Below are 27,054 nucleotides of genomic sequence, written 5' to 3'. Positions count from 1 at the left end.
ATATTTTCAAAACGTAATTTTAATATAGATAACAAATATTGAGAAACAATTAAATGGTTTTGCTTTTTTTTAATTTATTTTACTGTTGAGCCTGTTTGAGCGTCTAACTGTAGTTTTTTCAAATATCTATCAGTATTTTTCTAGCCCAAATGTGTTAAAATATTCCACCTGGCAACCCTGGTTCATATCCTCTGTCCAATAGGAAGCAGTTTGAGCAAGCGCTCGTGAGACGGTATGGGTCACGTGACAAAAAACCGAAACGCAGAAGGTCATGTGAGAGAGGAGCTGAATGTAAATAGGATATTCTGGCTGTAAGGGACGATGGTCAATGTTTATTATAGCTCGTTTTGTGAGGCAAGAACGAAACCAAACTCATTAGAGCCGAGTGGTGGTGTTTTTTTCATTCAACAGAAAGTGTTAAAATGGGATTTTGATGTACAAACTCAAGCAAATTCCCAGAAAGCTGTGTGTTTGACTCCAGTGTGGAGCTGAATAAGAGTTTTGTGGTTTCAGCAGTTTGTAGCTACTGTAGGTTCATGGCAAACACCAAGAAGAAGAACGAAGCTCATTCAGCAGCGTTTACATCATTAAGCGTGGAGGTAAGATAAGATAATGTACATTTCTCAGTACAAAGCTCGTCACTGGAGTGGTTTTTGTATGACTGAAGCACTTTTTTAATGAGTGAAGTTCAACTCTTTCACATAAAAATAACTTGTAATGTAAATGTAAATATTTATACAGTGTGAATTTGATGAATAATTCTAACAAAAGAAAAAAAACCCTGCAAAATGTCTTCATGAGTTTTACATAATGTATGTATGTATGGTTAATGATCCTCATTGCAGGTTCCAATGTTTAAGTCTGACTCCAATGTTTTTTCTTTCCTTTTTTTTTTATCTGATCTGATATGTTTTCCTGTGTTCCACTTCCCTGGTTTTGTGCTTGTATCCCTGTATATTGGATCTGTACAATCTCCATCTAAAACCGACTCATCAGACATATTCTAACATGTATCCTGTGCTGTAACCTGTGTGTATTTGTCTGTACTTTATGCTCTTTTCCAGCCCGACAGTGATAAGCAGCAAGCTCAGGTTCCTGGTGTCAGAGTGTCCGAGTCGAAATGGCAGAGCTGGATAAGGAAAGTGACTCTGCTCCTGCCATACATGTGGCCCCGGTCGAGTGGCCCACTACAGTTTCTGGTGTTCCTGTGTGTTTGCCTTCTGGGCTTGGAGAGACTCATCAACGTGTTAGTGCCTGTATACAGCAAGAACATAGGTGCGAAATCAAAGGGTCAACACTGTCATACTGCAGAAGTTCTGCAAAAAGTAATGCAAAGCCACATGTACACTTGGTGCCCACATTCCTAAATATATCCGTTCAGAAAAAGAGTAAACGAAATGTCTGCGTACTAATACAACTCTTTAAAACAATTCACAAAATCAACAGTTAAAAATGTTTAGTCATGACCTGTAAATATTTCAAAAGCAGAAGAATATGTAGAATATGCAGAGACAAACTGCAGGCAAACAAGTTATTCAAGAATATTCACATTTTAAAAAGGTGGCGTGAGCATTTCTAAACTTTTTGTTTTAATTTTTTTTTTGATTCCCTCATAAGATCCTTTCCGGTTGGTCAATTTTTTATCACATGTGAGGTTATGAAGGACTATCTGTGAAAACGATCTCACTAAAAGCCTCGTAGGTATCAATTAATTTCATCAGTTTTCTTTATTTTGTCGTAAGTGCAAGCAAACTTTCGTGCTTAAATGTAAATTAAGTAAACTACACACTCTTGGGCAAATCGGCAACATATTCCAATTTGATTGGTCTTAGCAACAAGGTCAGGAATTAAACATGAATTAAATAAATAGATAAAGTATCCTAGTATTGGATAGCTTTTAATTTCTTCAAATGTTTAAGCCTAGTGTGTGTTCTTGTGGGCAGCTTTTTGCATGTAAAAATGATGATCAGTTAATTATAAGTAATTCATTTTAGGAGGTAATTATTAAGTTGCTTTGGATAAGTGTGTATGCAAAATGCCATAAATGTACATTTTACATGAAGCATTTCATTCATTATTACGATTTTACCTTTGAGTATTAGAATTTTGTATATGTGAATTTCTGTTTCTATTTTTCCACAGTAAATGGTCTCAGGAGTGTAATTGTTTAATTCTTGCTAATTGCCTGACCAATGATTTAGTTTTGTTTTTTTGCCTAACCTTTTGGACCAAAGTTTACAAATACCCAGGATGTAATGTAGTGTTCTGAGTCCCACACAAGAGGGCAGAGCAATCAAACATACAAGTCAACTCAGTCTAGTGAACAAAAGTATTGGGACACCTGACTTTTTTCAGCTATATGTGGTCAATTGTATAGAATGTCTTTGGATGCAGTAGCATTACATTCACACCCAGACCAAACTCTTTATAGACCTTGAGCACCTACTATAGAGCTCTGAGTTTATTTAACACCTTCGGGATGAACACTGACTGCACCCCAGGCCTTTTGAATCTACATCAGTCCGATGCCTTTGTGAATAAATGAGCGCAAACCTCCACAACCACACTCCAGTATCTAGTGGAACACCTTCCCAGTACAGTTGAGGTTATTATAGCAGATAAAATGGGGACTAAATGTAGAATGGGATTTTCAAAAATCTCATACGAATCTTATGATCAGGTGTCTGCAAACATTTGTACATATAGTGTAATATAAACTCAATATGAGTTTGTCAGTTTTTAATTATTATCTTGAATTAATAAAAGGAAGCTTTTTTTTTATGATAAATGCCATTTTATCATTACTGAAAAGTTTACCACTAACTCATACAAAAGTGCCTGTTGGAGGAACAAACCAATAAGCACATTACAACAAAAAAAAAAAATGTAATTTAGAATGAAACGGTAGTCTATGAGAGGACGAAATTAAATAGTGCACTGAAATGAAGAGGTGTTTCAGTAATTGGCCAGATATATTGTGGAAAACCTGTAAGCAATGCCATAATCGTTGTTCTTGGGGAATACAGTGAGAGAAGTCCAGGCAGGTTTCCCCCCAATCAGGGATTTACAGGAACAGGTAAAAGTGGCAAAAAAGTGTTTCGACATGTATATAGAAGCTGTAGTATTGGGTGCTTTTATTTTTGTCACTCCCTGCAATGTGTCTTTAGCTCCTTGTTGTTTTGGGTCAACTGGACAGGCTACCCAAAACCCTAGGCAAGTCAAAGCCCTTCGCTCTCACAAGCCAAAAAAAAAAAAAGCATCTGAGTCGTACAAAGGAAACGTGGGACAAAACCCAACTATGCTAAACCTTTCTATGGCTCAAGGCTTCATTTCACCCTTTCTCTTTCTTGCCTTTGAATTCCCCCCATCATCCTCCCCCTCCTCTTTTACTCACATCACCCTCAGTCTCTGAATTTCATTCTTCCTCACTTTCAGTATATCTCCCAGTATTGCAAATTATCATTATTAATTAGGCTCTTGCATCTTTTCAGTGAGATTCTTCCTCTGCTCTTCTGGCCTGACTCAGGTGACCAGAAGTGATGCGTGTCTGTGTCCTCTCCACAGTCCTTTTGATTTGGAGCCAGATCAAAGCAGTGCCTGAGAGAGAAGTGGGCCTTTGTGAGGTTGGTGGTGGTGAGAGGGGAGGTCACCAACCCTGCCAGTCACGATTAGGGGGCATTAGGGGCCTTTAGCAAAGTTAACACGCTGGTACAAGGGGGTTTTTGTCCACAGCCCCCTCTGCCCCATGCCAAGGCTAAAAATCACTCGCCAGCCTGACCAAAAAAGAGTAAGAGAATAAATGTTTTTTTTTCCCTCCACCTCACTGTGGGGAAATTTCTCTTCTTAGTGGTTTTTTTTTTTTTTTTTACGCCTACCCAGGTCCAAACACCCCAAGCATTTTTCTAAATCTAAATGGCCATGAATGTAAATGAAACGAACATTTGAAGTTCTCTCACAATTGAGAGCGAAGTCCTTCTTCTTTAATACATCATCCTGAGCGTAGATGCACTGTGGCTTTTCTGCACCGCTTTCTATTCGGAGCTCATGCATAAGTCAGCAAGACAAGGACAAAGAGATGAGGAGTCTTTAACCAAGGTCATGGACTCCGTCTCTCAGATCGGACAATTTCTTTACACAGCGACCAGAGTTCAAGTTCAATCCTTAACATGCTTGTTCTCAGTGTAGTTTGGTTTAAAAATATTTCCATTTTTTAACAAATACATTTTGCTTGAAGGAGTACACAGCATAGCTTTTGTTGAAAGCTGGGTCTCAGTCTCCATTTCTGTACATGGAGTCATTTGTAATGTAAAGCTGAGATATCTAAAGATGGCTAATATGACAGTCACTTATAGTACTTTGATTTGGTTCCATTCATGGATGTGGAGATAGGCAGATATTGATGAGGGATATTGACGAGTTTTCCGATGATTTCTCAAAAAAGGCAATAACTTTTTCAAGACACACAAATGTCTTTTCATTTTAAGTGAACAAAATAAAATTTAATATTTGTCAGCATTTGTATCCAAATATCCAAACAGTATTTGTAACCAATACTCCTTAAACTCAAACTCAGATGGAGAAATTTGGCTGGTAACAATCAAATCAACCCAAACTAACTGTTGTTCTTCATGATATAATTGTGTATTTTCCAGTAAACCAGTTATCAGAAAAGGAGAATTGGAGAAGCCTAGCAGCCACTGTTTGTATCTATGTCCTTCTCAAGTTCCTACAGGGTGGGGGAGCAGGTGAGCTGCAGAACACATGCATCAAATTTGACATCACTTCATTCACTCATTATCCACTTACTACACGAGCTTTCCTCAAGCAACCAACTAAAGTTATGAAAAATGTTTTTTGTATGATATAGAAATAAAAAATAATAATAGTTAAATGTTGACCCATGTCATAATTACTTGATAGATTATTTGTTTTGCATGATACTTATAAGAGGGGAGGAAGGTGCACACAGGTGGACTATGTTCTATGTAGGAGATGCAACCGGAAGGATATTGGACACTGTAATGTGTTGGCAGGGGACACTGTAGCTAGAAAGCATCGGATGGTGGTTTGTAGGATGGTTTTGGAGTTGAAGAAGAAGAGGAGGAGAGTGAAAAATGAAAAAAGAATAAGATGGTGGAAAATGAAGGAGGAAGACTATAGTATGAGATTGAGGGAAAAGGTCTGACAGGGGCTCGGTGGTGGTGAAGAGGTGCTGGATGATTGGGCAACTACTGCAGAAGTGATAAAGGAGACAGCTAGAAAGGTACTTGGTGTGACTTCTGAAAAGAGAAAGAAAGACAAAGAGACCTGGTGGTGGAATAAGGAAGTGCAGGAAAGCATAAGGAGAAAGAGGTTGGCAAAACAGAACTGGGATCGACAGAGGGATAAGAAAAGTAGGCAGGAATACAAGGAGATGTGGCAGCAGGTAAAGAGGGATGTGGCGAAAGCCAAGGAAAAGGCATATGAGAAGCTGTATGAGAAGATGGACACTAAAGAAGGAGAAAAGGATTCATACCAATTGGCCAGGCAGAGGGACAGAGCTGAGAAGGATGTGCTGCAAGTTAGAGCAATAAAGGATGGAGGTGAAAATGTGTTGACTAGTGAGGAGAATGTGTTGAGAAGATGGAGGGAGTATTTTGAAAAGCTGATTAATGAGGAGAAAAATGAGAGAAAAAAAAGTTTGGATGGTGTGGAGATGGTGAAGCAGGAAGTGGATAGGATTAGAAAGGAGGAAGTGAGAGCGGCGATTAAGAGAATGAAGAGTGGAAAGTCGGTTGGACCAGATGACATACCGGTAGAAGCATGTAGATGTTTAGGAAAGATTGCAGTGGAGTTTAACAAGATTGTTTAACAAGATTTTGGAAGGTGAGATGATGTCTGAGGAATGAAGAAGTGTGCTGGTACCGATTTTTAAGAATAAGGGAGATGTGCAGACCTGCAGTAACTACAGGGGAATTAAGTTGATCAGTCACACCATGACGTTATGGGAAAGAGTAGTGGAAGCCAGGCTGAGGGAAGAGGTGACCATGTGAGCAACAGTATGGTTTCATGCCAAGGAAGAGCACCACAGATGCAATATTTGCTTTTAGAATGTTGATGTAGAAGTGTAGAGAAGGTCAGAAGGAGTTGCATTGTGTGTTTTTGGATTTAGAGAAAGCGTACGACAGGGTGCCGAGAGAGGAGTTGTGGTATTGTATGAGGAAGTCAAGTGTGTCAGAAGTATGTGAGGGTGGTACAGGACATGTATGAGGACAGTGTGACAGCAGTGACGTGTGCAGTAGAAATAACAGACTGGTTCAAGGTGGAGGTTGGACTGCATCAAGGTTTGGCTTTGAGCCCTTTCCTGTTTGCAGTAGTGATGGACAGGTTGACAGACGAGGTCAGACAGGAGTCTCCCTGGACTATGATGTTTGCGGATGATTTGTGAGTTGTGGGGAGAGTAGGGAGCAGGTTGAGAAGAGCCTGGAGAGATGAAGGTACGTGCTGGTGAGAAAGGGAAGGCAAGTCAGTAGGAGTAGACAGAGTACATGTGTGTGAATGAGAGGGAGGGCAGTGGAGTGGTGCGGTTGCAGGGTGAAGAGGTGGAGAAGGTAAAGGAGTTCAGGTACCTGGTGTCAACAGTGCAAAGTAATAAAGTGTGTGTTAGGAAAGTTAAGAAAAGAGTGCAGGCAGGGTGGAGTGGGTGGAGAAGGGTGGCAGGAGTGATTTGTGATAAGAGTATATAAAAAAAAAGGGAAAGGGAAAATTTAGAAGACTGCGGTGAGGCCTCCGATGTTGTATTGTTTAGAGACAGTGGCATTGAGTAAAAGGCAAGCGGTGGAGCTGGAGGTAGCAGAACTGAAGATGTTGAGGTTTTCGTTGGGAGTAACGAAATGAGTTTATTAGAGGGACAGCGCATGTAGGACATTTTGGAGATAAGGTGAGGAAGGCAAAATTGAGATGGTTTGGACACGTGCAGAGGAGGGACATGGGGTGTATCGGTAGGAGAATGCTGAGGATGGAGTTGCCAGAAAGGAGAAAAAGAAGAATGCCAAGGAGGAGGTTTATGGATGTGGTGAGGTAAGACATGCAGGTAGTTGTTTTGAAAGAGGCAGATGTAGAGGACAGGGGGGTATGGATACGGATGATCCGATGTGTCGACCCCTAATGAAAGAAGCTGAAAGAAGAAGATTTGTTTTGCATGAAAGGGACCATCTCTAATTACTGTGCTCAGTAGATGTCTATTACAGATCATTTTCATGCAATACAATTTCAATGTTTTGAATAAAATAAAAATCTCATAATTATGTGATTTCCCAAACAATATTAATCAAATACGCTAAAATCTCTTGAACACTGTATAAAATGTCTTCCTCCTTGTCACTGACAGGAACATCAGGCTTTGTGAGTAACATGCGTTCTTTCCTGTGGACACATGTTCAGCAGCACACCAGTCGCACAGTGCAGCTGGAGTTGTTTGCCCACCTGCATGCCCTCTCTTTACGCTGGCACCTGGGCAGAAAAACGGGTGACGTCCTGCGCAGCATTGATCGTGGCACAGCTTCTGTCAGCCACCTATTAGAGTACACTTATGTTTTTGAGTTATTACTATGTAACATACAGTACAGACCAAAAGTTTGGACACACCTTCTCATTCAAAGAGTTTTTTTTCTTTATTTTCATGACTATGAAAATTGTAGATTCACACAGAAGGCATCAAAACTATGAATTAACACATGTGGAATTATATACATAACAAAAAAGTGTGAAACAACTGAAAATATGTCATATTCTAGGTTCTTCAAAGTAGCCACCTTTTGCTTTGATTACTGCTTTGCACACTCTTGGCATTCTCTTGATGAGCTTCAAGGGGTAGTCACCTGAAATGGTCTTCCAACAGTCTTGAAGGAGTTCCAAGAGATGTTTAGCACTTGTTGGCCCTTTTGCCTTTACTCCGCTGTCCAGCTCACCCCAAACCATCTCGATTGGGTTCAGGTCCGGTGACTGTGGAGGCCAGGTCATCTGGCGCAGCACCCCATCACTCTCCTTCTTGGTCAAATAGCCCTTACACAGCCTGTATGTGTGTTTGGGGTCATTGTCCTGTTGAAAAATAAATGATGATCCAACTAAACGCAAACCGGATGGAATAGCATGCCGCTGCAAGATGCTGTGGTAGCCATGCTGGTTCAGTATGCCTTCAATTTTGAATAAAGCACCCCCACACCATCACACCTCCTCCTCCATGCTTCACGGTGGGAACCAGGCATGTAGAGTCCATCCGTTCACCTTTTCTGCGTCGCACAAAGACACGGTGGTTGGAACCAAAGATCTAAAATTTGGACTCATCAGACCAAAGCACAGATTTCCACTGGTCTAATGTCCATTCCTTGTGTTCTTTAGCCCAAACAAGTCTCTTCTGCTTGTTGCCTTTCTTTAGCAGTAGTTTCCTAGCAGATATTCTACCATGAAGGCCTGATTCACACAGTCTCCTCTTAACAGTTGTTGTAGAGATGTGTCTGCTGCTAGAACTCTGTGTGCCATTGACCTGGTCTCTAATCTGAGCTGCTGTTAACCTGCGATTTCTGAGGCTGGTGACTCGGATGAACTTATCCTCCGCAGCAGAGGTGACTCTTGGTCTTCCTTTCCTGGGGCGGTCCGCATGTGAGCCAGTTTCTTTGTAGCGCTTGATGGTTTTTGTGACTGCACTTGGGGACACTTTCAAAGTTTTCCCAATTTTCCGGACTGACTGACCTTCATTTCTTATAGTAATGATGGCCACTCGTTTTTCTGTACTTAGCTGCTTTTTTCTTGCCATAATACAAATTCTAACAGTCTATTCAGTAGGACTATCAGCTATGTATTCACCTGACTTCTGCACAACACAACTGATGGTCCCAACCCCATTTATAAGGCAAGAAATCACACTTATTAAACCTGACAGGGCACACCTGTGAAGTGAAAACCATTTCAGGTGACTACCTCTTGAAGCTCATCAAGAGAATGCCAAGTGTGTGCAAAAGCAGTAATCAAAGCAAAAGGTGGCTACTTTGAAGAACCTAGAATATGACATATTTTCAGTTGTTTCACACTTTTCTGTTATGTATATAATTCCACATGTGTTAATTCATAGTTTTGATGCCTTCAGTGTGAATCTACAATTTTCATAGTCATGAAAATAAAGAAAACTCTTCGAATGAGAAGGTGTGTCCAAACTTTTGGTCTGTACTGTATATACTTGATTTGTTAATAAACTGCATCTTTTCTTTCTTCCAATGCATTAAATGATACATTTTCTCTTTCTCCATAGCTACATTTTATTCACCATGCTGCCGACTATAGCTGACATCGTTATTGCCATCATTTTCTTTGTCTCTTCTTTTAACGCCTGGTTCGGCCTCATCGTGTTTATCTGCATGTTACTTTACCTCAGTAAGTTCACTCTTTTAGAAGCTACCGTTTTATTATTCACTGTAAACAGAGATTCACAGACAAATCTTTTTCTTTTGGAATTGGGTAAATGGTTCTCCTCTGTTTGCAGTACTGACTATAATCATCACAGAGTGGAGAACCAAGTACAGACGTGAAATGAACACACAGGACAACAATGCCAAGTCTAAGGCAGTAGATTCGCTTCTCAACTTTGAAACTGTGAGTAGATGTTGAGCAAGTTGTAAATTGAGTAAAACAGCTAAATGTACATGAATGTATACATCTTCAAATGTGCATAAAGTCCTTTGTATTGTAGGTGAAGTATTACAATTCAGAGAATTATGAAGTCAGGCGTTTTGAGGATGCTATCTTGAAATATCAGGTAATGCCTTTACTTTTTTCCAATGTTGTATTAGAATTTTCAACAAAAGAACACATAATTTATATAGATATTTATAGCTACTCAAGACTGAAACCAACCATCATTAATAAGATATACTGAGGCACTGTTCATTTTACAGTATACACCCCTTTACCTGTTTATACTGACAAATTACAAATAACATTTTATCAACTTACAATTTTTTAAACATTTTTTTAGTAGCAATTTTTTTTTACAGAACTACTTTTGCTCTGTGATCAGATGCTGTACAGTGTTTATGAAGCTTTTAGTGTTTTCCCAGTGACCTCACAGTGAAATTTAGTTTATGTGTATTTTGTCATATTTTTGGCAACCATTTTCGGTATTTAGGACTATAAACTAGCCGCAGTTCTGTACATTACTTTAGTGAAAGATGTTACAATTAGTGAATGCTGTGTCAGAAACATTATTTGCATATATTTGCATTTCTCTAGACCTCAGAGTGGAAGACAAATGCTTCTCTTGCCTTGCTAAACCAAACCCAAAACTTGATCATAGGCTCAGGCTTGCTTGCTGGATCTCTACTCTGTGCATACTTTGTCACAGTGGACCAGTTCCAGGTGCTGCATACACTGCTCTCATTCTTCATGCTTATCTAAAATATATATATATTTATTTCTTCTCTTTTGTTCAGCCAATCATCAGATTGTTTTTTTCTCAAGGTATTTATCCAGGGCCTGATTGTAGATATTTGGGATATTTTATTACTAGGTGATTTAGTCCTGATATAATGCATGTGTGTATGTCTTACTTATTTCTCTTGCCAATGGCTAAACTCTAGGTTGGGGACTATGTTCTGTTTGGGACCTACATTGTCCAGCTTTACATGCCTCTCAACTGGTTCGGCACATACTACAGGTGGAAGAGCTGTTATATTCATTGATTTACGCTGATTGGTTGTGGAATTATTTTAAAAGTATAGATCCTTTTTTTTTCTAGGCTGATCCAGGCTGCTTTTATTGATATGGAGAATATGCTTGAGCTTCTAACTGAAGAGAAAGAGGTAAGAAATAAATGTTCAGTGTTGTCTGTTTGTTGAAGCAGTTATAATCTGTGTAATCAGTTCTAACATTAATTTACTGTCATATGAACACATTGTGATATTGTGATAGGGGAACAGACAAGTTTTGAGCCTGTAGTCTTACTAATCATCAAGTTCTTTAAACTGGACTGTAAACAATAGCTACAATTAACACACTGATTGTCCAGAATGTGTGCACCTACTGCACATCAACAAAAATAAACTGTTAACATATTAGGAATTATTTGAAAGGCTGTTTAATAACAGATTGTTGATAGTCTATAGTTTTCCACATTGATTGAGATTCTGAAGGTTTTTCCACTGTTCATTGAGTGTCTGTAGTAAACAGCTGTAATAAAATGATTAGTTTTAAACAAGTTATTGTTGGAGAGACTACTAGTACTAGTTCACTCAATAAAACCATTAAACAATGAGATCAAATAGGGAAAAATAGTGGATGGTAAAGCAAAACACTGAAAAACCATCTGAACAAGAGATTTCAACTCATCTACTTGGTGTAGTTACTTTACTACCAGTTCTTTTCTCTAATATAGAATGGTGTAAAACCAACCAAACTATGTACACTGTGAACAATGCAAAATGTCTCTTCTCTTCTCTTCTCTTCTCTTCTCTTCTCTTCTCTTGTCTTCTCTTCTCTTCTCTTGTCTTCTAATTTATTATACAGCAGTATTTGGCTTTAAATTTCAGTTTTTTTAGACACATGACTTCGGTAACATTGACAATTCAAATGTTTTAATACACTGTTTTGAAAAAGTAATCCTCCACATTACTATTATCACTAACAATCACCAGCTAGCTTGTTGTTAAGCTATTTTACTATAGTATGCTGTTGTTGCTTCAGCCCAGAATATTACATGAATGATTGATGTTCGCAACAAGAACAGTATCTTTAGCCACTCACGTCTGCAGCTGTTAAAGTGCAGTTAAGGTAGCATTTCAGCTTTATGTTTTACAAGGCATCACAAACGTAGCAATAGTTGACCTCCCCAGTAGGAAACCTCTACACAGAATCAAACAACCAACTGATCAGCATTCTAAGCCTCTTAGCCTCTTATGAGGTCATTGACATGGTAATACTGGAGATAAGTATTGTTTGTATTGTCAAGTTTATATATATATATATATATATATATATATATATATATATATATATATATATATATATATATATATGCATGGCAAAGTTTGACATAGCATTTTTGAGCTACCGTCCTTTTTGATCTTTCCTTTATCATAGCCTTCTGTCATGTTTAATTGTTTGTTTTTTGCATTAGTGAGTATCACAGTGAATATGATACTTATAGCAAATACAAAAATTAATTACACTGTGGAAGCTCTCTGTGTTTAGTCTTAGTCTCTTGTAAGCTGTGTTTGTGAATCTCTTCAGTTCACTCATCGTTCATCCGCTCATTCACCCTCTCGTGCAGGTGAAAGATGATCTGAATGCAGTAGATCTGTTTTGCACTGAAGGAAGAGTTGATTTCCAAAATGTGTGTTTCAGCTACACTGCAGGGTAAGTTCTATAAATGATATAGGAAAGATATTATTATAAATTATATACAAAATAAATATTAATTATATAGTGTTTATTGTGCACTGTCACTCAGTACTTTACATGTCCACAGGAAAGAAATTCTCAGAAATGTTTCCTTCACAGTGATGCCTGGTCAAACAGTAGCACTAGTAAGTAGCACTCATAAAAAATAAAAATAATATATCGCCTTTAGTAATGCACTGACATAAAAGACTATGCAATTCTATCTCTGACTTCTACTATTACTTCAGGTCGGACAGTCTGGGTCGGGCAAAAGCACCATCATCCGTCTGCTTTTCCGTTTTTATGATGTACAAGAAGGCTGCATCCTTGTTGATGGGCAGGACATCTCAAAGGTAAACAGAAGTGATCAGTCTCAGTAGAATTGTGACTTCTTTTTGCTGAGACCTCAGTTTCCACAATCTTTCTCAGTCTTTTAATCTTTATATTTATACAATGATTGGGTTTTTTTGCAAAAGTCCACTCTAATAGAAAGATAAGAGCATCAGATACAAGAGGAACATGGATGGAAACCATTTAAAGTTGGTTGCAAAGATCAGGAAATGTAATTTTGATGTCACCTTACTTGTATGTTGTTTCAAGTGCAATGATTATAAATGATTATCTTTGTGTTGAGGGGAAAAAAGAAGGAAAGAAATGCTCTTTAATTGCGTTTGAAATTGATATGGTGGTATCTAGAGTGCTAATCAAGTGGCAACTATTACAGTTCATTGAAGATAGACATTTGAGATTCCAGTCAAGTTCAAACGTGTTTAGATGTAGTAATTAAGCATGAGCATGCCTCATATATAGCTCATGAATTACTAGTGACTTTTAATACATATCCTAAGGCTACTCCAGTGGGGATGAAATATTATACACACAAAACGGAAATAGTAACTTTGGGGGATCAGGTATCAAATATCAGCCCCCCTTTCTTTTTCTTCTCCTATGTAATATGTCTTCTCAAAGTAAGCAGACACTTTTTTACTTGTTGCTTCCACAATTCCAGCAGACTTTTTTCAAACATATTTTCCTTGCTTAAGAAGAAGGAAAGAGTTCATTGAGGATTGTCATGAATTGATTATTATTGTTGTTAATCAACTACTAATTAGTTAACAAACAAAACCCAGTGTTGACTTCCATTAGTACATTTATCAGGTAGGCTTGCTTTAGTCGTTAAACCATAAATATATACCAAGTGTTGGCATAGAGATACATTATATGCCCAAAAGTATATGCAGCAGTAATAATTTCCTTTCACTGGAAAACCTTAAACCTTTTCCAGCTTACAATGCCCCTGAGCATAAGACAAGGTCAATAAAAAAAGGTTTACCGACATGGAGCAGAGGAATTCGAGTGGTCTGCACAAAGCCCTGACCTCAACCCCACTGAACACCTTCAGGATGAACTGAATCCCTGTCTGCACCCCAGGCCTCCTCACTCGTCAATAGTGTTCAACCTCACTAATGCTCTTGTGGCTGAATAAGCCCAAATCCTCAAAGCAATGCATCAGACTTTAGTAGAAAGCATTTTTTTTTAAAGTAAGGAATAAATATTGAATAGGACATTTATATAGGTCCATATATTTATGATGATGAGGTTCCACAAACTTGTGGCTATGTGATGTCTGTACGGAGTGAGACCTTCCTGTTTTAGCCAAGGACCATTTTGTTTCTTCCAAGAGTAGTAACAGTTTTCTTTTTTACTACAAGCCTAATGTAATGCATGTAATATTGTAATTACGCAACCTTTTTAGTGCCATTTCGTAAAAGAGAGATGTGTTTGGGTTGCCCTTGTGATCTGTAAAGTAAAGACTACATGGACATTAATAAAAACACAAACATGCAGGAAAAGTACATTGGTGGACTTAAGGACACAATGAGTGTTTTGTCCAATGCATTCTAGTTTCTTGTTCACTGAAAATGCTGAGAATTGGGTTTCACCTTGATGTTAATGAGAAAGTGCTTGGCAAAAAAGTTAGTTATGCCGTCTACATAAATAATACACTTCCTAAAAATAGAAAATGAAAGAATTATGAGCACATTTACGTCCCTAGGTTTTGTGGTCTCGCTGTGTTGTTAGAAGGCCACTCTTGAATCAGAGCCAGAATTGACAAGCAATCTAGATAACTTTTACATGACCATTGTACTGTAAAGAATGATATCAAATCCAAAGCCGTTCCACAGATTTTATATCTGTCAATTAAGGACCAACTTCCTCACTTGACATTGTGTGATTACCTTTCTGAATAAGATGAATGCCAAATATGTCATTTTGTTTTGCACATGGTTTTAGGGCTTGGATGGCTGCAGTGTGTTGTGGTTTGCGTGTGCTTGTGTTCAGTAGCCACTCCATCAAACCGCAAAAGCTTACTGTTAAACCCTTGAAATAATAGCAATGCAAAAGAAACCTCACAACTGAGAATGTACACATGCACATTCATGCAGATGGGACTTCAGAAACATGATTTCAGTATTTCAAATCTGACTTAACTTGACACTAGTGAATAAACAATAACAAAGGGCTAGTAAATAATGAATATAGAGCTTTTTATACAATAGATGAAGAAGGTTGGCCCATTTGCAATTCTGCTGTTAGCTGACATCTGCTCAGACTTTATCCTCTATGCTATTCCTGTTTGTCATTTGTTAGTTATGGTTTATTTTAATCAGAGGTTTTTATTGGTTGCTTTGTGGCTAATCTTTATCTGATCTCTTTGAGCAAATTCTTTTTATAATACTCTTTGCAGTACATGTCCACTGCATTGTGATGTGTATTTTTTAGTCCCATTCATTTTCACCAGGGAGCAAGTGCAAGGTTTGTGGGACAGTAAGTGAAGAGATCTTCAGCCATGACACAGGAGAAAAGTTGAGCTGTGAATTACAATCAGCAATTACTTATCAGTGACTAAGTGTACATGTTGATATGTTTTCATCCTCTGTAGCAATTGTGTCAATTCTCAATGTTCTTCATGAAAGTTCTAAATGACAGCATTTACAATGTTCGTGTTTAAGTGAGTGGCAGAATTAATAGAGTGATAGTGGACCAAAGAATGTTTTGTTGTTTAATAGCATAGATTATGTTGTGTGTGTTTGTTTGTTTCAATAATGTTGAGGCACTGACAAAGCTGTATTTCCTTGTCTGTTGTTGGAAACGTGCCTCTACATGAGTTGTATTAATTATATGCTCTTTGCAAATGAAATGTTTTTAAAAGTCTCTTTCTGTCTCTCTCTCTCTCTCACTTACTCCCTTTCTCTCACGCCCACTTCCAGGGCCTTAGGTTAAAGTTACATCCGTCTCTCATCCGCCCCAACATAATTATAATGGCTTAATGCCAAACCCCAGGTACTGTAAAGCTCTATGCAAACGATGCAAAATCATAACAGTTGGACAAACCCATCAGTATGAGCTCAGCATTACAAAATATGTTGTTATTAAGACAAAGGAAAGCAGTTTAATTAACATCAGAGTCATGCAAAGGAATCAGTCGTTTATGTGATCATCTGTTTGGTGTTGTATTTGTACAATTTAAGGCCCTATGCTTTTGGCAGACTGTTGTAGTGGTCATGAAGGTGATGATAACTTTCCCCTATGAAAGAATAATAGACTTGGAGAAAGTACATCCTCACTTTTTCCACCTAATCTCCACTCTGTTTGTCCGCATAGTTGTTGCCGAACACGGCTGTACATTCCTGTTGCATTAACATGCATGGACACTAGCAGGAAGCGTGAGTTGGGCTTGGCGTGCCTCAGGGAGTGCACAATTTCTCACAGAGCAGGCATGAGAGCACATTGCTTTTATAGTGCAGCTGTCATTAGTTTAGCCACATATTCATGCCAGTGGCCATTTCAGCTCTATTAAGCTGGATCATTAGACTGTATTCACCTGAAACTTAGAGGGCTTTATTACAATGTTAATAAACTATTTATGAAGGTCACTGCTTTCACATACAAAATATCACATAAAGTGCAATCCAGTATGTGGAAAGAAAAAAAAAAAGCCGAGCAGTAGCAATTTATTTTTATTTTTTATGACGGCATACAAAACAGCTGCAATGACGACTTGAGCAAATGAGCATTCTCACTTTTACCACACCCTAAATTATAAATTATATATAACTATCTATCCATATGTTCCCTTGTCCATCTGTCTTGTATGCTCACCAGAGGAGTGAGTTATGCATAGTTCCCACATCTTTAATGGCATTGAAAGGAAGTTGATCATGATCACACTGTACATCTTTTTACTCACAAGGCTACACACTCACCCCCCTACACACCCTCGAAGCAGGGAAACATCTGTTGGCGATTCTTTGTGCTCATTTCTTAGGGAAGAGCCTTCACGGAAATATTGAATCAACACTTGAGGATGGCCTTTGATGATATGGACGCCTTCGGGCTGTTTTCGTCCGGGCTGTGGTCACTGACTCAAACTTTTCATGGCACTTTTGATGGCTGTGTGTCTGTTTGTGCTGACAGAGCCCTGTGTAATGCAATACCATGATGCGTTTGAAAGACAGCTTCAGAGCTGGATATGAAATTATTAGCCATGCATGCCTGCTGCAAAAAAAACACAACAACAAGCAAATAGTCACAAAACCATGCTTTGCAGCATGGTGAATGATGAGGCACTTTAATGAGGCCCAGCGGCGAGAGAAGTACGAAATATTTTCACGTAAATAACTTTAGAGGCCTGTTAAAGCTTATTTTCAAGGGAATTACGAGGGACTTTTGATGGTACAAAATCAAAGTTGTGTACAATTAATCCTGTAAATAATGGATTTGGAGAACACCTGCCACACAGACACCTGATAGGCCATTTGGTTGCTTACACACATACACACAAACGTCATTTATGTGATGTTCTTTTACCAGGCATGTTTTTAATGGTTAATTTTAGAATATGCTTTGACAAACATGATAGTTGTCTTCGCTGTAAATCCTCTATCGCATGTGTGCATACCTTTTGGATTAATGTTGTCATTTGTTACTATTATTCCTATATTTTAAATCTGTCCATCTTTTAGATTTACAGATCATGCTGCCTTTTGAATATTGGGGTAATCTCATGTGAAATAAAACTAATATCAATATAAAGCACATACAGACTTTTTGTTTCTAGTCCAGTCACGGCTTAAGTCAGTGTAGAAAAATTACATCTGAACTGAATAATATGTCAGTACAAGGTTATTCCTTTTCAGACAAGTGGAATTAAGAACATCCCAACTTGTGGAAATCCAACAACCTTGTTAGAAGCACATGCTTTTCCACCAGGAATGCAGTGAACTGTGAACAGTGCAATTTAGTAAATTTAGAGGAGATATACATAAACAGATGTACATATTCAGTATGTAGGGTAATGGAATGTTAACCTGCTTTATATGTAAGTACAAGAATTTTACTTGAGTTTTCCAATTGCTCATTTTCAAAGAAACTCCAGAGCTGTTCAAGTCAAATAATGCAGTCTTTTCTAAATCTGTCTGTTTGTAGGAACTGTTTCTAGGCATATTTACTCTTACCCCTTATCAGATTCTAGTCAATCTTTCAGAATTAGATGTGGAAGAAATACTATAAAAAAGTACAATATGCAATTGTCTACATTTAAATACTTAGTTGACCAAAATGAAAACATTAGCGAGATTTAAAACAAGCTCTGAATTTTACCTTGCATACACCACATCTCATAGTCAGAATAGCCAAAGACGTTTTGCCTTTTTTCGTCAAGGGTGGATACACGATGCTTCATCACCCGAGACATTATCAGGAGAGGCTAAAGTATAAGGCAAAATAATGCTGTCTTTGCAGAGATTCAAGCATTCACTTACAACCCGAATTCCCGAAAGTTTGGGACATTTTTTTATTTTATTTAAATAAAATTTAAACTAGAAGACTTTTAAATCACATGAGCCAATATTTTATTCACAATAGAACATAGAGAACATACATGTGTAAACTGAGAAAATTTACACTTTTAATGCACAAAATGAGCTCATTTCAATTTTGATGTGTACTACAGGTTTAAAAAAAAGTTGGCACAGGGGCAACAAAGGGATGAAAAAGCCAGACATTTAGAAAATATTCAATGTTCTATTGTGAATCAAATATTGGCTAATGTGATTTGAAAAGTCTTTTATTTTTTATTTTATTCAAATTATCCAGAATTCGGGTTTTATTTACAACAGGTCATATAAGTGAACATAAATAGCTGGTCGAACCTATTAATGGTTTTAGTTGCATGTTTTTTGGGACTCAGCAAACGAGCTGGAGATTTGACTTGTCCAATTGGTTAGTTGAATAATTTATGATTTGTCAAAATTGTAAATAGTAGTTACTCATTTTGCACAACATAGATGTTGCTTGAATATTACAAATGACTTTGGAGGTCTATTATAAATACGTTTTTAAACTTGTGCATTAACATTATGATGGATCTGAAACAAACCAGACTGGAGTTTATCATATGATGTGGAGTGTTAAACAGTCTTGTGTTGAGGATTGATATACATTGTGCTTTCTGTATTTTTGGTCTAGGTTTGGCACACATGGATAATCAGAATTCATGTGCATAAAGATTTGTTGTAGCTTTTTGTGTACATTTCTTAAATTCACATTTCATGTTTTATGTATAATTGGTCAAATGTTTCTTGTTTTTTCTTTCTGTTTGATCTTTTATTTGCAAACATTTTACATTTGTGTTCATATTGGATATATCTAGTGCATACACATGGTCAAAGTTGTAAATAAAATTCAGTGCATGCCATAATTGCACCATTTTCCACAGATGTTGAAGATGCTTGTGTTTGTAATAGTAGAAGCTCTGAGAGGTGTTTTTGTCCCTCAGGAGACATCCTCTCACTCTCTCTCTCTCTCTCGCTCTCTCTCATATAACTTCTTTGAACAAGACAGAGAAAGAGCCCAGAAACTAGTCTCAGAATGCTCGTGGCGATAGAGTTTTTTCCATCTGCTCCATCTGCTGCAGATGGTATCAATTACGACTGACAAAAAGGGAAAAAATACTCGAACACAATCGAAATGTAATTAGAGTTAAAGAAAAATATAAATATAAACTACAACAGTTAACAAATAACATGTTGTGTTTCCCGAAGGTGGAAAAAAAACAAAACAAATGTTGGAGCCAGAAAGTAGCATGTTTTCTTGCTGCCCAAATGCTCATAAAGTTACTTGCAGACAGGCGAAACCACACGGTTAAACTTCTGATTCATCTCCTTAGTTTAGCATTATATTCACACATTCAATCATTTAGCATTTGAAGAGCACATGGCAGAGTTTCCCGCAAACTCTCCCTGCATGGGTATTGTTGCAATGAGAACCGGAAAGCTGTAGTGAAACTAATGTTTTTGAGGATAAAAGTGGCATTGTTGGAGGACAGATGCTTCTCTCTTGTAAAAACCTGGGAAGCCATTTGTGTTTCGCATGGCTGCGGTAAACCCCCTCTAACCCTGCTCAGTCTGATGTTAATTAGTTCATAAATTAAAGACATTGACTTTTTTTTGAAAGCCAAATGAATGGGAACGACGAATGAAAAGATGGTGAATTAGGAACTTTCAGGGAAGGAAAAAAATGAAGCTAGGCAAAAATAAACAAAAGGAAAAAGCCAAAAAGTACTTCAAAGGAGGATCTAATTTAGTTGGCGTTTGAAGTGAAAAAGCTGAGTCTGGTTCCACACGCCACATGGATTAATGGTGGAGGGACTGCTGGTCTCTGCCCCCTCCTGCCTCTTCACTGTCTTATGTTGAGCTAAACCCCAATTTCATATCATCTAATGTCCTATACTTCATAATAATAACAATAATAATAATAATAATAATAATATATTTATTAGCTGCTTATTTATTGTTCACTTTAATTAGCAGCTTGTAAAAGAGTCAGATATGGATGGTCAGAATGAATTTTTGTGCACCATTTTGTTGTCCTGAATAAGATATGAGTTTTATAAAAGTAATCTTTTATAAGACAATGTTTTATAATTTCCCATTTGTTTTGATGGCAGCATGAACTGAAGCTGCCATGAAATCCACCAGGATAAGGCTGAAGAAAAATCCAGCTTTTTGTGCAAAGTAGTTAAAATATAAAATATAACAAATTTGGTTTGTCATGATGCCATGGCTGGCTGAATATCAGAACATTTTTTCTAATTGAGTATTGCTTATTTTGAGTTTTGTGCCTGCGACTGGAATTAGACTCTCTTTATTCTTCAGAAAACTCCTACTACCCTTACTTATTGTTATACAGATATTGATTTCATATTGGCAGTAATACAAAATTGGGATAACTTTTCTCTCATTATTCAATTTAAGTAATATTTTATTTACTGTCCTTTTTGCAGCGTGAAACTGTGAAATAACTTCATAGAAGAGCAATAGAACATACATATTTGTTTCATTAATATGCTGCTGATGCTGTTGTTGTCGTCCCTCGGCTTTCCTATTAGAGATCGCCACAGGAGATCATTGATCCCCATATTTGATTTGGAACAGGTTTTACGCCGGTTTACGCTCTTCCTGCCACAACACTCCCGTTTTTACTGGGCTTGGGACCAGCATGAAAACCTCAGCCACCAGGGAACCATTTGTTTCAAGAATATAAAACAACTATTCATATGTTCTTTATAAACTCTATTGAAAGATTTTATTCATGAATTAACCAATGAAAAACACAACAATTCCAATGTAACATTAATTTTAGGCCCACTTGTTTTGAGTTCTTTATTGTTCAATTAAATTTGTTTAAATTCAGCTAATGACTTAAATAGCTTTAATAAACAACAGAAGATGCAGACCCCATTTCACTGTCACTCAATTCCCATTCTCTGGTTCAGGTTTTTTCTATTGGTTTGCTAAAATGAAAAAAGAGTTTCAAGCTCAAATACTTGGCTTTACTCAAAACAGTGGGTGAACAGTGATGAAAAAGAGGATTAGACTGCTGTCAGTTATTTCATCCACTTCACAAATGATGATCTGTTCAGTTTTAGGCTTTTGAAATTCTGAGATAATTGTTAGCTCACTCAAATGGATTCTTAATATGATTCATGTGATCACTACTGAGTCAAATGCCATCCTTGTTCTATTGTATGTTTACCTTTTGCCTTCTGTGAACCCAAGAGCAGGCAAGCAGCTGACAATGGAGATTAAGAAACAATAGGGATTACTTTGAAATTAAAGGAATTATGACTATTGTTTTTGAGGCTTAGTGACTGAGGTTGTAGTATAGGTCATAAGGCCATTTAAGTGACACAGCCCTGTTCTTCCCTCTATTCTCTCTTTTAGTACCATTTGGCTTAATTGAGTCTTACTGAACAGCCAAGATATTTGGATTGACTCATGTACATCTAACAAATGATTTATGTAACATTCATATTTTTAATAAACAACTTTCATAGGTCAGCAACCACATGTCTTAAGAGTTAATCGTTTTAGTAGCTCCGGGATTCAACAGTGGCAGTTTGGCAGTGCTGTGTCTTGAACTCACAACCTTCTGATCAATAGACCAAAGTGTTACTTACTTAGCTACCACTGCCCAACTAACTCCAATTATTAACAGTTCACTGTAGATAGCCTTATTGATAAGTAATCAAATGTAAATTGTTTTGCTAAAGATGGGCTATATTAGATTGTAAGCTTTCCAGTCAGACTTATAAGAACAAATGTGCATAGTGTCCCATTTCCAAGTCAATATTGTTTTGAAAACTGCTTTTATTTTTGTTTGTGTGCATAGGCAAAACAGAGCTCTCTCCGATCTTACATTGGGGTGGTCCCTCAGGATACCGTTCTATTTAATGACAACATCAGGGAGAACATCCGCTATGGACGGATCAGTGCCACTGACCAGGCAGTGGAAGAGGCTGCATTAGCTGCAGACATTCACCATAAAATCCTGTCACTTTCAGATGGTAAGTCACAAGACCATGAGATAATCAGAACAGTCTCCTTTTAAATACATTTGAACATATGAGATACAGTACTGTGCAAAGTTTTAGGAACTTGTGATAAAATGCTCTAAAGTAAGGGTCACATGATGATTCTTGACATGATGACTGCTCTTCGAATTGCTATTGCTAACGCCAGAGTTGCTCAGCCTTGTTCCCAAGTCAGAGGTGTGGCTTTTTGATTGCAATTCTTCCATAAAGACCACTTCTGGCCAGACATCTCTAGACAGTAAATGGGTGTACTTGGGTCCCACTGGTCTCAGCCTGTTCTTTGCTGAAGGGATGTAAGCATGATGTGTCTTTCATCCGCAAAATCTATTTTCCTTGGCTGACCGCTGTTTCTCCGGTCCGCTTCTTTCTTGCTTTTTCAAAATACCTTGAAACTCCAGTCTTTTTTTTGTATGAGAGAGACCTTGTGTCTTGTTGCTGTACTCAGATTTGCCATAGTGTATGTCCTGTGAACTGAAACTTTCTTTCACAAACTCACTTTAGTAGCAGAGTTTATCTGTTCCTATTCAGTTTAAGCCTCATACACAGCTGTTTCTGTTTCTGTTGATGACTATGTTTCAAACTACATATGGAATTGATGATTATTAGCACCTGCTTGGTATAACTGGTTAACCATACACCTGACTCAGATCCTACAAAATGCCTGACTTTGTTCAAGCATAAAAATTGTTCAAAAGCAAGAACTGATAGGGTGGTCACACCAAATATTGATTTGATTCTGATTTCTCTTCTTTCCATTTTCATTTACTTTCCATTAAAAAAAAAAAAGAAAAAACAAACAATTGAACAATGAACAATTTTCTTTTTGAATGCATTCTCTCTTTACAGTATTTTTTTATAACTGCCTAAAACCTTTTGCACAGTACTGTATATGTTAAGTATGTTATATACATCCATCCATATATGATGTACATAATGCACCTAAATGCTGACTGGTCGTTCAGCAGGTCCACATTAAAATAACAGCTGAAAAATAATCGATCTCTTTATAAAAGTAGTTGTATATGTTTATGAGGAACTGCGATTTTCTCTCAGGTTATGACACTCAGGTGGGGGAGAGGGGCCTCAAGCTAAGTGGGGGTGAGAAACAGAGAGTGGCCATTGCTCGCACTATCCTCAAAGCCCCCCGAATCATCCTGCTGGACGAGGTGTGTAATGTCTTTTCAGCTCAGAGAAATGCCTTTCTTCATATTTATACATAAATTAAAAAAAAAGTTGAAAAGTTCAATCAGGTTTCAGGTAGATGTGTTTATATCTGACACCTAATTATTATGATTAAGATCTGCAAATTATAGCTTCACTTAATTATACCTTCTGCTTCCAGGCTACTTCTGCTTTGGACACGCAAACAGAGCGCAACATCCAGGCCTCACTTACCAGAGTGTGTGCCAGCAGGACAACTATTGTGGTGGCACACAGGTATTGTTCCTTATATTTAGTCACGGCAATTGACTTTAAGAAGATTATTGATATTCGTGCCATGTGTCTTCAGAGAACAAGGTGCTTACAGTTTAGATGCATTTTGAATGTGATCAAGGATAGTTGGTAACCCCACTCACCCAAAGCCCTCTGGGGGCCAGAACATAAAAGTAAGAAATAATCCTTCCATCAGCTTCTCTAAATCTGCAGCTTTATCCCTTTCATAACATCATGTATTGATATGGACTTCAATGTGGCCATCTGAGAGAAATCAGACACTAATTAAATTGATCTGTTTCTCCTAAAACCCAGTGGCCTCAAAATGACAACACTGTCTGGTGGATTTATAGAGGTGTATAGAACATAAAGCTCTCAAATCTTAGTTGGTATCCATCTGTAGCAGGGGTGTAAAGTTGGGAATTATATTAAAATCATGGCTTTAGCAAAATAAGATTCCTTACCATTCTTTATGTTCGATTTCAGACATCTTCAGCAGACTTTAGATATCAGTCCATTTCTGGCTGCATGTATTTACTGAAGAATTCAATTATATTTCGATTTAATTCGTTGTTTAAACTTATTAACACACCACCCTTTCGCACTTGCTCATTCTCATATCCTCTATTTCTGCCTCTGCTATCTCTTTTAATCCATTCTCATACATCCTTAAACATTCTCCAGTTTTGCCTGTCTTTCCTTCTTCTTTTGCTTTTCTTTCTCCCCCTTCTCTCTTTTTCTTTGCCATTTACTTGCTGTCAGTCAGCCTCTTCTCTCCTTTTTCATCTTCACCATATTCTTTCCCCTCTTTCTCACTTTTTTCTTCCCTCAGAAAATTGTAAACACATCGTGAACAGGGTCTGCGTGCTTTGATCCTGTCCAGCCTCTGAGACTGTGGTGCCACTTTGATCTGTTTTGGGGGGGTGGTTGTGGGGGGTGACAATCAATAAAGAAGTCTCAGCGCTGTTGTTTGAAGATGAAGGGTGACTGTGTGAGAAGATGACCTGCAGAAGGGCGGGGTGTGAATTAAAAGCCACTGCAGTGTGTGTGTGTGTGTGTGTGTGTGTGTGTGTGTGTGTGTGTGTGTGTGTGTGTGTGTGTGTGTTATGTGCACATACAAGTGTTATCGACCACTGTTTAGCTACAAGTTCATCCCAACAATGCATCAGATTATTTGTTTTCATTGTGTTCATGTAGACCAGAGGAGTCGATGGTATTTGCATGAGAATAGATGGACTACAGTTAATGCAGAAGTGATTTATGTTCTGAATAAAACTAAAGTAATATTTAGTTATTTAGTTAGCACTAAATAAAAAGTTTTTCTGCATTTTATTTCTTATTACATTCAGTGAGCAATATTAACTTGTTTTTAAAATGCCATAATTTTGACTATTCTGTTTGCAGGTTATCTACTATAATTGCATCAGACCTCATACTGGTTCTGCATGAAGGGCAGATTGTGGAACATGGAAGGTTGGTCAATTTCTATTATACAAGTTAATAACAGTCCTATCAGTATAGGAGAAGAAGTGTAGAACTGTCATTTTCTTGCTTGAGTGAAGCCTTTGACCTGCAGAGAAAATAAACCATGGAGGACATGTTAGTACGGCCAGGGTTTAGTGGGGTGTGTGTGTGTGTGCGTGCACGAATGCACAGCCCTCAGGTGGGGCTGCTCTGAGGCCCAGATCATGTAGGGTGTGGGCTGCTCAGACAGTCAGAGGCCATATCCTGTGTTTGAGAAGATGAGCACAAACTCAGACAGCCCTGAGGTAAAGGCTACTGATCGACGGATAACACTAAACTCACTACACACACTCCCTTGCTAATGGCGTTTTTCATTGGCTCTAACCCAGCAAGGCCCATGCAGAAACTGCTGCACACTGTTTTGTCGCATTCTGCCCTTTGATATATGATTCGTCAGCCTCCCCCAAGAACACAGCCATTCTCATGTACACTCGCACAGCCTATAGGGATGTAACCTCATACCTTTCACATTCAGCCCTGACTGACACTGCGATGTAAACACACACACAGGCTTTTAAGCCACAAGGACTGCATATCGGAATACACTCACACATTCATTCATCTTCTCTCACACATACAGGAAATAAAGAAAAAGGTGAAAGGGTAATGTTTTTAGGAAGGAAGTGTTAATTAAAAGTCCACAGGCTAGAAGTCATCTGCATGAACAGGTAACTTCTAAGGAAAGTTGTCCTTTAATTATTCAAAGCATAAATATGCTTATGTGCTTTGCAATTGGAAAGATGCAGTTCTGTTCCACCTTCATCTCTCTGACCTCCAAGTCTAACCCAGTCTAATGCTTCACATTGCAATCTTCCTCCAGAGTACTAACGGTATCATTGGATTTAACCTTCGATTCTTCAAAATGATTCTCAGGAGGAAAAATTTTTTTTTTTTTTTTTTTTTTTAAAAATGGCCCAACGGCGCCAAGAGGCCCATCAACCTCATTTGCTTAAGTGATTTTTGAAAACCAAGAGTAAGGCTTCAGTTTGACAGTGAAATCTGCAGTGTGAAGCTTAGTGCTTGGTTTTTATGTGTTGCAGGCATGAGGAGTTACTGGCCATGCAAGGAATGTATTCAGCCATGTGGCAAAAACAGCAGCAGCAGGATCTTGAAACAAGTGCCTCCTCAGATACAGAAACAAAAGTGCAACGAGATGGAGAATGACTGAAGTGCAGGAAAAAGTGAAAGGATGTTCGGTGACCTTAGGCAGAAGAAAATATTCAAGAAAGAATATTATGAATACTAATACTAAGAATACTTAGCAGTTATTGTGCCAAGCTGTTACTTTCTATTTTAAATCCTTTCAACATGCTGACTGTACTTGTGAAAAAGTTTTTTTTTTAAATAAAAGTTAATTTTATTTTCAATTGGCTCAATTGTGTGTTTCTCAGGGAACCTATTTGATTATCTCACCAAACTTGTGCTATTAGACTATGAGTTGAACCTATGAATTGAATATTATGGTGCACTCACATTCTACCATTTTGTGAAGATGACGATATCCCTGCATCGAACTGTAGGAGTTGCATGAAAATCTTGACAGGAATCTGTTTGCATGTTTGTAAAAAGTGGCTGAAGTATCCATTAGATTTTTATTTAACCCTAAAAGAAGATAAAGAGGACACAATTAATCAAATAATAGAAAACATATTAGTTTATTTATTCATTGAGGAAAAATCAACATTGACTATCTAGGTCACAAAAATTATGTGAACCTTTGGTGTGGTGTGACCTATTTGAGCAGTAACTGC

The 27,054-nt window shown here is 37.8% G+C and overlaps 1 protein-coding gene across 2 annotated transcripts; it reads left to right on the top strand.

The window, feature by feature from the left end:
• The first annotated feature begins 255 nt into the window (after positions 1-255).
• Positions 256-26,670, top strand: abcb6b (ATP-binding cassette, sub-family B (MDR/TAP), member 6b). 2 transcript variants are annotated; one of them, XM_046845509.1, is made up of 18 exons: positions 256-599; positions 1,065-1,275; positions 4,653-4,745; positions 7,370-7,562; positions 9,287-9,408; positions 9,518-9,627; positions 9,725-9,790; positions 10,264-10,389; positions 10,611-10,687; positions 10,769-10,832; positions 12,299-12,384; positions 12,497-12,554; positions 12,657-12,761; positions 22,144-22,318; positions 23,399-23,511; positions 23,688-23,782; positions 25,184-25,252; positions 26,344-26,670. In XM_046845509.1, exons 1-18 carry the CDS (start codon positions 537-539, stop codon positions 26,465-26,467), a joined length of 1,950 nt encoding a protein of 649 aa, XP_046701465.1. In that variant the 5' UTR covers positions 256-536; the 3' UTR covers positions 26,468-26,670. The 2 variants fall into 2 exon arrangements, with proteins under 2 accessions (XP_046701465.1, XP_046701466.1); XM_046845510.1 differs by lacking the exon at positions 256-599 and having other exon boundaries at positions 1,137-1,275; positions 7,423-7,562.
• The last annotated feature ends 384 nt before the right edge of the window (positions 26,671-27,054 follow it).

The sequence above is a fragment of the Silurus meridionalis genome, chromosome 3 (genome assembly GCF_014805685.1).
Source record: "Silurus meridionalis isolate SWU-2019-XX chromosome 3, ASM1480568v1, whole genome shotgun sequence".
Taxonomy (NCBI): domain Eukaryota; kingdom Metazoa; phylum Chordata; class Actinopteri; order Siluriformes; family Siluridae; genus Silurus; species Silurus meridionalis.
Note: the sequence above shows the minus strand (reverse complement) of the source record. Positions and strands in the feature narration are given on the sequence as shown.